Here is a 17054-nt window from a genome sequence, read left to right as displayed (position 1 = left end):
CTCTTGCCCCCCTTTGCCTTCGCCAATGCAGCCGACCAAAAAGCAAATAATTTCTTTAAGTTGGAAAAACTACTTTGGCAAATCTAGTTCAACTTCCAGACGCCCAAGTGATTCTATCTATTTTATTAATTTTTCTGAAACATTTTTTGGTGTATCTAGTGAAATTTGCTGGCGCCAAATTGATTCTATATATTTTATTAATTTTCTGAAACATTTTTTGGCGTATCTAGTGAAATTTGCTGACGCCAAAATGATTCTATTTATTTTGTTAATTTTCTGAAACATTTTTTGGCGTATCTAGTGAAATTTGCTGGCGCCAAATTGATTCTATATATTTTATTAATTTCCTGAAACATTTTTTGGCGTATCTAGTGAAATTTGCTGGCGCCAAATTGATCCTATTTATTTTGTTAATTTTCTGAAACATTTTTTGGCGTATCTAGTGAAATTTAAACGGAAATTTAGAGTTAGGGGGGTCAAGTGCCCCCTCTTGCCCCCCTTTGCCTTCGCCAATGCAGCCGACCAAAAAGCAAATAATTTCTTTAAGTTGGAAAAACTACTTTGGCAAATCTAGTTCAACTTCCAGACGCCCAAGTGATTCTATCTATTTTATTAATTTTTCTGAAACATTTTTTGGTGTATCTAGTGAAATTTGCTGGCGCCAAATTGATTCTATATATTTTATTAATTTTCTGAAACATTTTTTGGCGTATCTAGTGAAATTTGCTGACGCCAAAATGATTCTATTTATTTTGTTAATTTTCTGAAACATTTTTTGGCGTATCTAGTGAAATTTGCTGGCGCCAAATTGATTCTATATATTTTATTAATTTCCTGAAACATTTTTTGGCGTATCTAGTGAAATTTGCTGGCGCCAAATTGATCCTATTTATTTTGTTAATTTTCTGAAACATTTTTTGGCGTATCTAGTGAAATTTAAACGGAAATTTAGAGTTAGGGGGGTCAAGTGCCCCCTCTTGCCCCCCTTTGCCTTCGCCAATGCAGCCGACCAAAAAGCAAATAATTTCTTTAAGTTGGAAAAACTACTTTGGCAAATCTAGTTCAACTTCCAGACGCCCAAGTGATTCTATCTATTTTATTAATTTTTCTGAAACATTTTTTGGTGTATCTAGTGAAATTTGCTGGCGCCAAATTGATTCTATATATTTTATTAATTTTCTGAAACATTTTTTGGCGTATCTAGTGAAATTTGCTGACGCCAAAATGATTCTATTTATTTTGTTAATTTTCTGAAACATTTTTTGGCGTATCTAGTGAAATTTGCTGGCGCCAAATTGATTCTATATATTTTATTAATTTCCTGAAACATTTTTTGGCGTATCTAGTGAAATTTGCTGGCGCCAAATTGATTCTATTTATTTTGTTAATTTTCTGAAACATTTTTTGGCGTATCTAGTGAAATTTAAACGGAAATTTAGAGTTAGGGGGGTCAAGTGCCCCCTCTTGCCCCCCTTTGCCTTCGCCAATGCAGCCGACCAAAAAGCAAATAATTTATTATTTATAGCCGACCAAAAAGCAAATAATTTCTTTAAGTTGGAAAAACTACTTTGGCAAATCTAGTTCAACTTCCAGACGCCCAAGTGATTCTATCTATTTTATTAATTTTTCTGAAACATTTTTTGGTGTATCTAGTGAAATTTGCTGGCGCCAAATTGATTCTATATATTTTATTAATTTTCTGAAACATTTTTTGGCGTATCTAGTGAAATTTGCTGACGCCAAAATGATTCTATTTATTTTGTTAATTTTCTGAAACATTTTTTGGCGTATCTAGTGAAATTTGCTGGCGCCAAATTGATTCTATATATTTTATTAATTTCCTGAAACATTTTTTGGCGTATCTAGTGAAATTTGCTGGCGCCAAATTGATTCTATTTATTTTGTTAATTTTCTGAAACATTTTTTGGCGTATCTAGTGAAATTTAAACGGAAATTTAGAGTTAGGGGGGTCAAGTGCCCCCTCTTGCCCCCCTTTGCCTTCGCCAATGCAGCCGACCAAAAAGCAAATAATTTCTTTAAGTTGGAAAAACTACTTTGGCAAATCTAGTTCAACTTCCAGACGCCCAAGTGATTCTATCTATTTTATTAATTTTTCTGAAACATTTTTTGGTGTATCTAGTGAAATTTGCTGGCGCCAAATTGATTCTATATATTTTATTAATTTTCTGAAACATTTTTTGGCGTATCTAGTGAAATTTGCTGACGCCAAAATGATTCTATTTATTTTGTTAATTTTCTGAAACATTTTTTGGCGTATCTAGTGAAATTTGCTGGCGCCAAATTGATTCTATATATTTTATTAATTTCCTGAAACATTTTTTGGCGTATCTAGTGAAATTTGCTGGCGCCAAATTGATCCTATTTATTTTGTTAATTTTCTGAAACATTTTTTGGCGTATCTAGTGAAATTTAAACGGAAATTTAGAGTTAGGGGGGTCAAGTGCCCCCTCTTGCCCCCCTTTGCCTTCGCCAATGCAGCCGACCAAAAAGCAAATAATTTCTTTAAGTTGGAAAAACTACTTTGGCAAATCTAGTTCAACTTCCAGACGCCCAAGTGATTCTATCTATTTTATTAATTTTTCTGAAACATTTTTTGGTGTATCTAGTGAAATTTGCTGGCGCCAAATTGATTCTATATATTTTATTAATTTTCTGAAACATTTTTTGGCGTATCTAGTGAAATTTGCTGACGCCAAAATGATTCTATTTATTTTGTTAATTTTCTGAAACATTTTTTGGCGTATCTAGTGAAATTTGCTGGCGCCAAATTGATTCTATATATTTTATTAATTTCCTGAAACATTTTTTGGCGTATCTAGTGAAATTTGCTGGCGCCAAATTGATTCTATTTATTTTGTTAATTTTCTGAAACATTTTTTGGCGTATCTAGTGAAATTTAAACGGAAATTTAGAGTTAGGGGGGTCAAGTGCCCCCTCTTGCCCCCCTTTGCCTTCGCCAATGCAGCCGACCAAAAAGCAAATAATTTATTATTTATAGCCGACCAAAAAGCAAATAATTTCTTTAAGTTGGAAAAACTACTTTGGCAAATCTAGTTCAACTTCCAGACGCCCAAGTGATTCTATCTATTTTATTAATTTTTCTGAAACATTTTTTGGTGTATCTAGTGAAATTTGCTGGCGCCAAATTGATTCTATATATTTTATTAATTTTCTGAAACATTTTTTGGCGTATCTAGTGAAATTTGCTGACGCCAAAATGATTCTATTTATTTTGTTAATTTTCTGAAACATTTTTTGGCGTATCTAGTGAAATTTGCTGGCGCCAAATTGATTCTATATATTTTATTAATTTCCTGAAACATTTTTTGGCGTATCTAGTGAAATTTGCTGGCGCCAAATTGATTCTATTTATTTTGTTAATTTTCTGAAACATTTTTTGGCGTATCTAGTGAAATTTAAACGGAAATTTAGAGTTAGGGGGGTCAAGTGCCCCCTCTTGCCCCCCTTTGCCTTCGCCAATGCAGCCGACCAAAAAGCAAATAATTTCTTTAAGTTGGAAAAACTACTTTGGCAAATCTAGTTCAACTTCCAGACGCCCAAGTGATTCTATCTATTTTATTAATTTTTCTGAAACATTTTTTGGTGTATCTAGTGAAATTTGCTGGCGCCAAATTGATTCTATATATTTTATTAATTTTCTGAAACATTTTTTGGCGTATCTAGTGAAATTTGCTGACGCCAAAATGATTCTATTTATTTTGTTAATTTTCTGAAACATTTTTTGGCGTATCTAGTGAAATTTGCTGGCGCCAAATTGATTCTATATATTTTATTAATTTCCTGAAACATTTTTTGGCGTATCTAGTGAAATTTGCTGGCGCCAAATTGATCCTATTTATTTTGTTAATTTTCTGAAACATTTTTTGGCGTATCTAGTGAAATTTAAACGGAAATTTAGAGTTAGGGGGGTCAAGTGCCCCCTCTTGCCCCCCTTTGCCTTCGCCAATGCAGCCGACCAAAAAGCAAATAATTTCTTTAAGTTGGAAAAACTACTTTGGCAAATCTAGTTCAACTTCCAGACGCCCAAGTGATTCTATCTATTTTATTAATTTTTCTGAAACATTTTTTGGTGTATCTAGTGAAATTTGCTGGCGCCAAATTGATTCTATATATTTTATTAATTTTCTGAAACATTTTTTGGCGTATCTAGTGAAATTTGCTGACGCCAAAATGATTCTATTTATTTTGTTAATTTTCTGAAACATTTTTTGGCGTATCTAGTGAAATTTGCTGGCGCCAAATTGATTCTATATATTTTATTAATTTCCTGAAACATTTTTTGGCGTATCTAGTGAAATTTGCTGGCGCCAAATTGATTCTATTTATTTTGTTAATTTTCTGAAACATTTTTTGGCGTATCTAGTGAAATTTAAACGGAAATTTAGAGTTAGGGGGGTCAAGTGCCCCCTCTTGCCCCCCTTTGCCTTCGCCAATGTGTATGTAGCAAAACCAGAAATGAATGAAAGCTTGGACTGTGGCTTCTCGATTTGTCGTTCTACGTAGGCTGAGAACAACTTGCGCAGCTAGAGCATATTTTGGCACACCCAATGTCGTGCGCGCTTGTTATGCACGCGGATGGCGCTGGGGGTGCCGAATGTGCTCTAGCTCGTTGCCAAATTTTAACTTGGAGGCCATGATACGAGCTAAAACAAATTATGGAGGTTGTTGTTGTTGTTATCTGTATTAACGAGATTTTTAGCCCTAGGCTAGTTCATCTCGGGACCCACGCTTTACTTCCCTTCCGAAGAAAGAAACTCACATTTTGCGAGTTTGTCGGGAGTGGGATTCGATCCCAGGTCTTCGGCGTGATAGTCAAGTGGAGGTGGAAGTTTCGAACATTTGCGGAAAAGATAGCATGTTGGACATGATTGAAAAAAAAAACAAATATCGACGGTGTGTCAAGAACGTTAGAAAACGACTTCCACCGAAAATGGATTTTTCTAAAAGTCTATGTGAGATACCAAACTTCGAAAGTCGCTCTAAGGCCCATCTGAATGCGAATTGCATCATTATTTGTGATGAAAATGTGGAAGATATTTTTAAGAAAATGGTTAACAAACAAGAAGATAAAAATCAGCTTATGTTAAAAACCACAATACTAAAACCAAAAAAAAAAAGCATACATAAATATCAAATAACTCTAATGTGTTTTTATTTAGTAAAATAGTAATCTGTAGAACAGGTCAGTCTTCTAGTCACGAGACGCCTCTGCTTCGTCCTTAAGATCGGATGCCCTTAGTTGTGCATTGGGTCAATCATAAATGGCATATGCAATAATCTTTTCGAGGAAACATTTTTCGGGGAAATGGTACATTCGGGGAAACTTCATTCGGAGAACTGGTTTTCGGGGAAATGCCGTACAATCTTGTGGAAGTATTCGTTCTATGCTATGCTATACAATTTATGAGTCAACAGATTATTCTATTCTACGCCACACGAAATATTTCCATCAAAATTACGCAATCAAGCACCCTCGAAATTGCGATGTGATAGACGACGTCTAAAACCATCAAGCCATAATCAATTCCAAACCGTAATCGTTGACATAATTATTATACTTTGTTGGCATCAGCCGGCAGGTAGGTACGGTACAACCACAGCTGTGGTACCATACCGTGACGTTGTCCTACATCCGTAGGTACAATCCGAGCGCGATGAGCAAGAACCACGACACCGGCCGCACCAGCAGGCTTTCGGATCGGTTTATCGATACGCTTTTCCATCCGATAAGATAACACACGGATAGCATGGGCTCATAGTCTTACGATGGAAGCACGCCGAGCTATCATCCCCTGCTTGGAATGAGATAGCATATTTGGCTCTTTGATGACACAGATACATGCACCACTTTGGTACCTATTTGTAGGCGTTTCAGTAGGTATCACAGACAGTTTGTCATCTTGTTGGTGATGTGACCATCCTCCAGGCTGAAATGTAGCATAATGAATCAGTTTATGATAGTCAGCAAAGGATCGTTTTGCTATGTGCAGGGAAAAAATAAAATTAGGATGCCAGTGAGGAACAGATTTTCCGAAGTCACTAATTATGTAATTATTTCACAAAGTTCTGGATGATTGATGCTGATGGCAGCCAAATTTTTTATTAGATTCCTAAATACTATGATTTGCTTTTTAATACATCTGCAGATTTTGGTTGAAATTTGTAAAGTGTGTTTAGAAAGGTATAGGTAAATGTGTAATTCTTGTGAAACTTAAGATATGATTAACAATTGATACATATTTTAAGAAGCATTTTAACGCATCCGTGTCGGAATCGTCGATGTAATTTCAAAAGCCTTTCCATTGCATGCGATCTGGGCGAACTATACACACAAATACTTGAGATAGGTAATAGGACAGATAGGTGAAGTATTAGATTTGTAGTAATGAGCTGAATTTTAGTATGGTGAAAAGGTCAATTCTCCGTTTCTGCAATGAAATGGTGCAAACAGCGTGGGTATTATGATTCCTTGCCTAATTTGATGATGTTAACTTTAGGCAACAGTGCTGTTGTTTTCTTCATTTCTTGCAACATAAACAACATAGTTATCCAAAGTTTTGCTCAAACAGCATCAAATTAGGCAAGGAATCATAATACCCACGCTTTTTGCATCATTTCTTTGCAGAAACGGAGATCTGACCGTTTCACCATACAAAAATTCAGCTCATTACTACAAATCTAGTACTACACCGAACGTGCCCCATTGAGATCCCAAGTTGAATGGCATATAGGCGACGAGTCATGTATAGTTCAATTAACGGTGACATTCGACAATAGAAGTGTCTGTGTGAAAATACCCGATACAGGTCGGTTCAGTTCAATTACCTACTGCACATACCGCAAGCAGTAGGTTATCTTCCTACACATGCGGCTGAACAGTTCAATTACCTCGAATAATGGCTAGGCTTGATAAGCTGGAATTAGAAATTGATGTTCTTGGTAAGCTGAGTTGTGCAGATGAGAAGATAATGGAAGTTGTCAAATTAATGCAGGGTTCATCGCTGCTCTCTTTATATAGTTTCTATATGAGAGTAACTATATTTTCTTCACTTAGCTAACCAACCTATCAGGTATCAGAAGGCCGGCTCCAGATGCACATTATCCTCCATTTGGGACATTTGTGCCATCGCCATAATAATAGCCAATTTCATCATCTACCTGAGGGAAAAGGAAGGAAATAAGGTTAAGGATGGGGATACGGACAGGTAGGGAAATAAGAAAAAAAAATACCCTGGAAGAGGGTTCTAAGGCATAAGCGTACCACAATGGGTTCAAACAGCACCCTGAAAAGGGCACTGTAATAACGCATAAAGTGAAAGAGAGCCTATAGCTTTTTGCCACAGCGACTTAAAAACAACAGAATCTTCTGAAGATTCGGGTTTCTGAAGCCAGTTTCACTTAATAAGTGTTTCCCGAATATGTACTTGGAAACGCAGTTGCGCAAAAACTGGACATTTACATATCAAATGATACGAAGTTCCATAATCGGATTCAAATCTATCACATACAAATGAATCAGCTTGCTGAGTATTCGCCATGTGGTAGCTGAGTCGACAGTGGCCAGTCAACGCTTTGACCAGAATGCTGCAATTCTGCTTTGACAGATTTGTAAGATACTTTGCCACCCTTGGAGATGGCTCAGTACAATACAATTCGGTTTGACGACATGACTCAAAACTATTCCAGTATTGTCTGTGTTGAGTGGCAGCCCAAGTGTGAATCTGAAGCATTACCCAGCACGATATCGGAATAGCTGGCTCAGGGCCAATGAAGTCATGTGATGCTCCAATGCGAGCTAACTCATCAGCCGATTCATTTCCAGCGATGGAAGAATGGCCAGGTACCCATAGAACAGCGTTTGCTGAATTCAGCTCTTTGATTTGAGTTCCATTAGCTATAACTATCTTCGACCTAGAGAAGCAAGTGCTTTAATAGCAGCCTGGCTATCTGAACAGAAGTATATTACTTTGTTCATTACGTGCTGCTGAAGTGTAGATTGCACTCCGCACATAAGAGCAAAGATTTCGGCCTCAAAAATGGTGCAGTGCCTACCAAGTGAGTAAGACTGATACAGGCTTAGCTCACGAGAATAAACACCAGCACCTGCTCGACCTTCGAGAAGGGAGCCATCAGTGTAACATACGATGTCGTCTGAAATACTTCTTTCCAGATATCCACTCTTCCCGGGAAGGGAATTTCGTAGAAAATGTACTATATGGAAAATTACAAGCAATTGTAAGATCACTTGTAGCAAGAAACAACGAGGTGTGTGTGTTGATGTGCGGTTCACAGGAGTTTCCTCTAGTAGACCGAGTACCATTAGACGGTAAGTGCAAGAAAATGCTTCTTGTTTGAGATGAATGTGTAGTGGAGCAACGTCAAAGAGAACTTCGAACGCTGCCGTGGGAGTTGCAGAGAACGCTCCAGACATCGCCATTAAACACATCCTTTGGAGATGGCCTAACTTTGATTGGATCGTTCTCATTTCGCCCTTTTGCCACCACACAAGACATCCGTAGGCCAATATTGGCCGAACAACAGTTGTGTAAATCCATTTGATATACTTGGGTTTTAGACCCCAAGTTTCGCCGGCATTGTCCGAAGGCCATACAAACTTTCTTGATTTCGAAATCAATGTGAGGTGTCCAGGAAAGCTTGGAATCAAGAATGACTCCAACGTGCTTTACCTGTTCAGTCACATCGATTTCAGAATCAAAGAGACACGCAAAGGTCGAACGCCATTACGGTTTCGCCTTTCCGTAAAAAGAACAATAGATGTTTTACTCGGATTAACCGAAAGGCCATATCGGCGACACCATACCAACCCTCAACTAGGGAGCTTTGCATCAGGTCGAAAAGGATGATGATACACATACCGACTAACAATGCTAGGTAGTCGTCGGCAAAACCATAAGTAGGAAATCCGCTATTATTGGGTTGCCTCAATAGCGTATCTGCTACTAGATTCCACAAAAGCGGTGACAAGACTCCCCCTTGGGGGCATCCACAAACACTCAATTTTCTAATCCCTGCTAGACGCAATATCGAGAAGAGATATTGGTTTTTGAGCATTTAATGAATCCAATTGGAAATCATTGGAGATATACCATGACTCCGTGTGGCTTCCAATATGGCATCGAAAGGCACATTGTCAAAGGCACCCTCGATATCTAAAAAAAACACCCAAACAAGATTGCTTTTGAGCGGATGCTTCCTCGATATGGTAAACCACCTTGTGTAAAAGAGTCGCAGTGGGCGTACCATATTGGTAGGCATGTTGGTTCACATGAAGAGGCACGTTGGCCAAATGAAGCATTTCAGAAGAAAAGAAGTCAAACTGATAGGTCTGAAACTCTTTGCTTCTTCATACGACGCACGATCCACTTGCGGAATAAACTTCACAGGATTTGGGAACATACCCTGTAGCAAAACTGCAAACAAGTAGTTGTTTCAAAACATGTTTAAAATTATCAAATCCCTTCTGAAGCAAAATAGGATAAATCCCATCTGCCCCAGGAGATTTGAAAGGAGCAACGCTATTAAGTGCCCATTCAATCGATTCTAAAGTTATGATATTCCGAGCCGAAGCTAAATAATCATAACTACAAGAAAAGACATCGGGTTCATCCGAAGATGTAAGCAATATCCACACATCCAGAGAAGTGTGTGCTGAATAAGCATTCCAGAACTTCCTCATTAGAGGAAGTGAAATCACCATTTGGCGAACGAAGTTCGTTCAATTGAAAATCCTTAGATTTTGTAAGGATTTTGTTCAACCGACTGGCTTCACTCAGATTGGAAACATTTGTACAAAGGTTTTTCAGCCGGATCGTTCAGCAGACCGAAGAGCTTTCTGGTAGGCCTTGCGAGCCGACCCGATAGCCTCCGATCAGCAGAACGTCGTCTGTTCCAACTCCTTCTACATTGTTTCCTGAGTTTCGCCAGATCAGAGTTCCACCAAGGGGTTCCTCTTGTGATCTTCACAGACCGTAGAAGGCATGCTTCTTCAAAAGCTTCCATGATTAAGGTCGTTGTAGTATCAACGGCGTCATCTAAATCACTTGGAGTGTCAATGGATGGTGGGTATCCATGAAATTTGGCCGCAACCGAATCGGTGAAGAGATCCCAGTTGGTTGATGGTTGACCGGGGGATCCTGAAACGCAAAGTTTGCATTGTTGACAAGCACGCAGGCTCGAGGCATGACACGTGAGTTTGTCATTTTATGTTTACTGAAAGTAGCAAACACCGGGTTCACAAGGTTTCCTAGATAGAAATTCCCCCTACGAAAGTAAGGTTCTTGGACCAAAGCCACTTGGGCTGTACCATTTTGCATAAGTCTGCAAAGATTGATCGTTGCTGTTCTTTTATGCTGAAGATTGATCTAGGCTATCCTAACCGTAGCCACTACTTAAACTAGGTAGGATTAAACTCTTCGCAATAACTGCACAACAAAGAACAGCAGCAATAAAACCAGATCGGTATCGATTGGAAAACGCCAAAGGCGAGGATACACAGAATATACTACTGTGTAAATCGCATAATGCGAAACCATATAGGTGAAAATTAAAACTAATTAACAACATCTTCATAATCCCGCCCTTATTTAGCCTTGTGAGTGAGACTAAAGAAGGGCAGCTGATTGTCTCGGAGAAACACAAGGCCCACTGCACCATTGCTCTGGTTAGCGCAGTTAGAGCAACATACTGTAGAGAGCGCCCTGGTACTCCAAAGGCTCCGTTTGCGGTTAGGTTTTTATTGAACCCTCCCTAGCCATTCATTCCTAGGCACGGTAAGTATGAAGCCGCATGACACCATGAATCAGGGGTCACCTGTTGGTGGACTCTTACCACCGGAACAGGCGGTCCGTAGTGTTATTCTTAGCCAATTAAGACAATCGCTACCGACACTACACAGCTGTCTAGGCTGATCGAGAATAGAAGTTAATATTGATGATCAATTTCATACGGGCTCAAAACAGCCAGCAAACTTCGGTAATTTCTTTTAAAAAATACAGAAGACACTTCGGCAAAACTCCGGGACACTTCGGGAGGAACTCCTGCAGAAAATCCGTAAAAAAAATCTTAAGAAATCCTAGGAGGAGCTGTATTAGGAATCCCTGGAATATTTCTTGTAGAAAGTTTGCAAGAAACATGCCTAGATAAATTCAAGGAAAAATATCGCGGCGACATCTAACAGATAGTTTGGGAGAAACTCTTGTAGATATCTCGGAATCCAACCCTCCAAGAGTTTCATGCTGGAATCGTTCAGGATTGACTGGATTCCTTTGAGAGTTTCTGGGACTCAACCAGTAGTTCCTGGGGAAATCACTAGATCGAAACCTTGTGATCTTGTCTGTCTTATGACAGACACGAAATCATTTTATGCCCAGGAAATTGATGTATCATGAACTATGTCCCAACATCAGTAATTTGTTTCATTTCAAAGAGCGAGTAATGGCACTTAAGCCTAGGCCTAAAGGGCCAGAACACGGAGTAAATTTCTGTGTTCCATCCCTGAAAGAAGTAGACCAAGGAGTGACTTAAACATTCTTCGCTACGTCACTCTCACCGATATTCACGAATTTGTGTATCATAAAACTAAATAAGTGGTTGGTGCGAGACGTCCCCACTCAGTAATTGTTTTGTAGAATCAATAGCGCTGTACAGTAGATCTGGCCGCTTGTAATGCATTTCCGATGCACTGCAAGCATTAAACATGACAGAAAAAATTATAGAAATAGTTGATTCTAGCATTTTCAAGGTTTTTTTTTTCAATTATTGACTGTGTATGTGTAGACTATACGAGACTAGACTACAAAATCGCCGTATCGTGAACTGAACCCGGACACCCCCAGTAATGGTATGGTTGCATTATTTGGTTCGCCCTACACTGTAATCAAGAATATCTGTATAATGAACGAGTGATGCTAATAAATATTAACGATTAACTTTGCATCCAGATCCATTCAACATGACTCCATAATTTTCTGCCTCATATCAGCTGTTACTGGGATAGACATTTACGCTTGTTCACACGCCGCAGTTAGTCACGCTGAACACACCATGCAGTTTTGATAAACGATGGTTACATGTGTGTTACAACAATCCGCACTGGTTATGTTTTCACATCATTTAGTAATTGATCATAAATCATGTCCCATTACGCTCGGAGAAATGCGTGGCGTGGTCGCTGTTTTCGTCTCAGTGACTAGGGAGTTGGGAATGGGAAAATTCCTTGCTTTTGTCCTAGGAGATTCCCCCACTAGTTTTTGCTCTTCTCTAGACATGCTCATGTTGTATAACATTATTTATTATTTTTCAATATTTAATATTTATTTGATTATTTTTTTCTATGAATGCTTGAATAAAATCAGATCTTATTAAACCCCAATTTCAGAAGCCATTCAAGAAGCTGACATCTGTAAGGGCGGCGGCATGTTCTCGATTCCTCCTCCACCCTCTTGGTGTGCAGTTGGCATGTATTTAACCAACAATAACGTAATGTGGGCGACGGGTATCCCTGGAATTGGATGCTGCTTTGCTTCGCGGCGTGGCGTGGTGGGTGTTGTGAAATTAAACCGTAAGCGTAAATGTCATAAACATTCAGTAGATGAAAATGAGCTCGCTTGCTAGCTTTCTTTCGCTGCTGTTGAATTTGCCGTGGCTGTTCTTTTGAGAGCAGTTTAGAAATCCTTATTATTATCATTTTTGCGAAAAGGCATGAGTATCAAGGTAGTTCAGATATTAATCATGTTTGGAAATCCAAGCTTCCATACCTTCATTACAAACCTTAGTGAAAACTAGAAGTACAGGGGGTGGCCAAAATGTTTTGGACAGGCATTTTTTTTTTTCTGCCATAAAAAAGTTCAACATACTATAACTTTTCATAGAGTGCATCAAAAAAATTCAAATTTTGAATGTTTGTCAACATGTGCATCATTGGTACAAATTTGGGCTCGATTGACTAATGTTTCACAAAGTTAGAACCGTTCGGGTAAAACACTATTTTTTAGACAACTCATTTTTGAGCTGTCATATCTCGGAAACCAGTGAACCGAATTGAGAGAAATTTTGAACGTACACTTTTTTTTTCCTCCCCTGTTGGGGAAATTAAGCCAATGCGTCCAACTTTTGTGGCATAACGTACACTTACAATATGTAAATGTTTCACAAACTATCAAAACACATGTACTTTTTAAACGTTGAAAAAAGCTATCATGGATTGACACTTTTTGGATTTTTTGCGAAAACATGTATTTTTTTACATCAATGTCAATAAATTTTTGTGTTGATATCCAAAGATTTTCCACTTCTGTTCTCAAGCTATCTCTAATCAGATATATTGAAGCCTATTTAGATTGAAGGAAGAACACATTTAGTAATTTTTATGTGGTATTGTAAATTTGACTTATTTTGCTCTATATGGGTAAAAATTTCACCCCGGTATAACTTAATTCACCGTGAGAAAATATTACATTTTATAACGTCGTATTAAGTATTAACATATTGTTGATAAACGTTAAAAAAATCATTCAATTCGGTTCACTGGTTTCCGAGATATGACAGTTCAAAAATTAGTTGTCTAAATAATAGTGTTTTACCCGAACGGTACTTACTTCGCGAAAAATTGATCAATCGAGCCCAAATTTGTACCAATGATCCACATATAATAGGTTGACAAACACTCATTTTTTTTTTATGTACTCTATGAAAAGTTACAGCATGTTGAATTTTTTTGTGGGAGAAAAAAAGTTGCCTATCCTAAACATTTTGGCCATCCCCTGTTGTACAGGGGATAGACAAAATGATCGGGTCAGGTAAAATTTTCACTTTTTATAAAATGTTCAACTAGTTGTAACTTTTCGAAAAGTGCATCAATTATTCTCATATTTTTTATTGTAAGTTCATCCACTAATTGTGTATCAGTGGTTCAAATTTGGAACAGATCGGGCCATTCTTCACAAAGTTATGAAGATTCTTGAAAAAGATAACATTATCCGATAGCCACCTTTGAACTATTATATCTCCGGATTCAATGAACTGAATGCAATGAAATTTTGACCATTTATGACTTTTATAATAACGATTAGACTATTTTTCTAATAAACACCAATTTATCCCAAACATCAACATCGTTTTAAAATTCATGCTGCAAATTATAGTTCATTTATTTTTCCTCTAATTGACTTCTACATAAATGTGTTTTGAAGGAAAGTAACAACATAGCCGCCAATAAATTGAAGAAGTAATAGAATGCATATTAAAAATAGACTAATTTACTAAAAAATCGTGAAAAAATAAAATTGCTATAACTTTTTCTCTTGGTAAAAAATTCAAGTTAAGTCAAATGTTTTCCAGTGCTTATTGTATAAGTCATGCATGGTCAAAATTTCGTTGCAATCGGCTCATTGAATCCGGAGATATAACAGCTCAAAGTTGCCTATCGGATAATTTTACCTTTTTCAAGAATCTTCATAACTTTGTGGTGAATGGCCCGATCTTTTCCAAATTTGAACCACTGATACACATTTAGTTGATGAAATAACAGTAAAAATTTGAGAATATTTGATGCACTTTTCAAAAAGTTACAGCTAGTTGAACATTTTTTGAAAAGTGAAAAGTTTACCAGTCTCGATCATTTTTGTCTATCCCCTGTATATCTTGCTCTTGCGTCTTGCATGAATTAATTGTCCACAAAATTGCAATTTCTTTAGTAACATAAAATCCGGTCCTGGTCGTCGTCGTCGTCATCGTTATCGGATACACGTGCGGGGGAGTCCTTTGGTTTAGCAGCAGCAGTAACCAGTTCGTAAATATTAATCCGCATATTTTTTTTTCTCTCCCTTCTCTCCAACAGTATCAAGTTGCACAGCTCTACTCGGTGGCGGAGGTGTCCAAAAATGAAACCGGAGGCGGAGAGGGTATAGAAGTGCTCAAAAATGAACCCTTCACCAACTACCCACTGCTGGGTGAGTGTTTCCTACCCTTTTCACCCCGTGATCGATTCCTTTCTAATGAGATTCTCCCTGTTTTTTTCCTAGGAGGCAAATACTCATCCGGCCAGTACACCTACAAAATCTATCACCTGGCCTCGAAAGTTCCGGCCTTCATCCGGCTGCTAGCGCCCAAGGGATCGCTAGAAGTGCACGAGGAAGCCTGGAATGCATACCCCTACTGTCGGACAGTCATAACCGTATGTATAACCGTGTCGTACCTACTGAATGAATAGCGTTCAGTGTTCGTTGTTGGTGTGTTGAGTTAGATCTCATCCTGGTAGCGTTCTACTCCCGCCATCATCGTAGCGCTCATCGACCGGAAGGGTACCAAACTTTCCGATGGGCAAAACGGAAGTGAAAAATTCATCCTTATCCGTTGTCTGTGGTTCAAATGGGGGGCGTGAGGGGCATTGAAAATGGTGAAATGTACAGAGAGAATCATCGGTTGGGTTTTAGATTCGGGACTGGGCTGCAGTGCGAATGTAAGGGTAAAGTGTATCATCATATTCATTGTATGTGGAAAAGTTTTGCGTGACCAGAGAAGTTGTCTTGGCAAATGGTCTGGAAGTAATTTCCTTTCGTTGCTATATTATCGCAGCGATACTTGTATTGTAGCATAATTAATTGTTTTGCCACAAGGCGTGCACTGCGATGGTCACCTCAAGCGGAATCGGTAAATAGTGAATACTGTCAATACAGCTTTACGTTTCCAAGGATTTGATCTTATATAGTGTTGGATGAACAGGTAGATTTTGTTAATTCTATCCTATAAATTGGGTAGGTAGTGGCTCATTGTACTTACCTCACAATATACACATTCATGCAGGCAAAGAAAACCCTTCAATTAATAATTGTAAAAGTTCTCAAAGAAGGCCAAGTCCTAGTGGGGACGTAGAGCCATAAAGAAGAAGAAGATCATTTACTGGAGCCGGATTGCCGTATGAAATCCAATCGTTCCCTGCCTAAGGACCAACTAGTATTCATCTTGCAGCTCGGCAGGTAATGCCTCGTGAGCTTCCCAAGTTCAATGGCAATCTGCAGCAGTGACCTAGCTTCTTCAGTTCTTTCAAGAGTGGTTTGCGCATATACCGATGCAAAGAATTTGGCCCGTCTACAGCGAAGTTTAAGAGGGTCAGCATTAGAAGTCATATCCGTAGAATTCCGTCGTCATCAATAACACTAGTTTACAGCATTTTTGAACTCGGTAAGCTGATGATCATTTTTGGTGTAGAATCATGCCCTGAGTTCGAAAACGCGAAGGAAAAAAATTACAGTAGAGCGGAAATTTTTTCGACTTTCCATAGAAGGTTGATGATTTGAAATCGATTTTTGTTCTATTTTTAAGCAAAGTCGCTCACTTCAAACATCTCATTCTCCGTAATCAATGCTCCGATTGAGCTGAAAATTTTACTGTAACTCGCCTACATATGATATGTCAAATAATCGTCGGGAAAGAATTTTTAAATTAGTTTTTTCTTATTGAAAAAAATACATTTCTTCAAAATTTGTTGGGAATTTTGCTAAAGTTTAAGGATATCGACCCTAAAACATGCCAATATCTTGAATTTCATCAATCTGACGCAACGCCTGTATTCAGATGATCGAATGGTATTGTATTCAGCTTTCGATTTATGGAAAAAGATTTAAAATTGGTAGAACAAAACGCAATATATTTGCATTTTTGTAAATCACATATTTTTAAAAGTTGTAAAACTCGATATTGAGCTAAAACTCAAAAACTGTTCTACTTAAAAATTTTTGAAGGTCGGTTTCGAAATCAGCACTAAATTGTGCTCCAAAAATTTTGGTCGTTGACAGAAGTTCACGACTTTCGTTTTATTTTGTAAACTAGTGTAAGTGGCGTTAGTTTGTACAGGAAGCTTGATTTCTCGATCTGCAGCCTTTCCGCCGCAGCTACCTCCGCATTTCTGGTCAATACCTTCACCTCGTCAGCAAATGAGGCAGTTTGCGCCATTTTGATCAAAATTCGTGCCGCCATCTCGTGCTCAACTTGTT

At 38.1% G+C, this 17054-nt stretch overlaps 1 protein-coding gene across 2 annotated transcripts in view; it reads left to right on the top strand.

Moving 5' to 3' along the window:
• Window positions 1–17054, top strand: part of LOC115254042 (phosphatidylinositol transfer protein alpha isoform) — a 116385-nt gene that overhangs the window by 76789 nt on the left and 22542 nt on the right. For both annotated transcript variants that reach the window (XM_029861013.2, XM_029861006.2), the window contains exons 3-4: window positions 14900–15011; window positions 15084–15235. In XM_029861013.2, coding sequence (XP_029716873.1) covers window positions 14900–15011; window positions 15084–15235 — 264 coding nt within the window. The remainder of the gene's footprint in view (window positions 1–14899; window positions 15012–15083; window positions 15236–17054) is intronic.

This window comes from Aedes albopictus, chromosome 3 (genome assembly GCF_035046485.1).
Source record: "Aedes albopictus strain Foshan chromosome 3, AalbF5, whole genome shotgun sequence".
NCBI classification, from domain to species: Eukaryota; Metazoa; Arthropoda; class Insecta; order Diptera; family Culicidae; genus Aedes; species Aedes albopictus.
The sequence above is the reverse complement of the archived record's forward strand: the minus strand, read 5'-3'. Positions and strand labels throughout refer to the sequence as shown.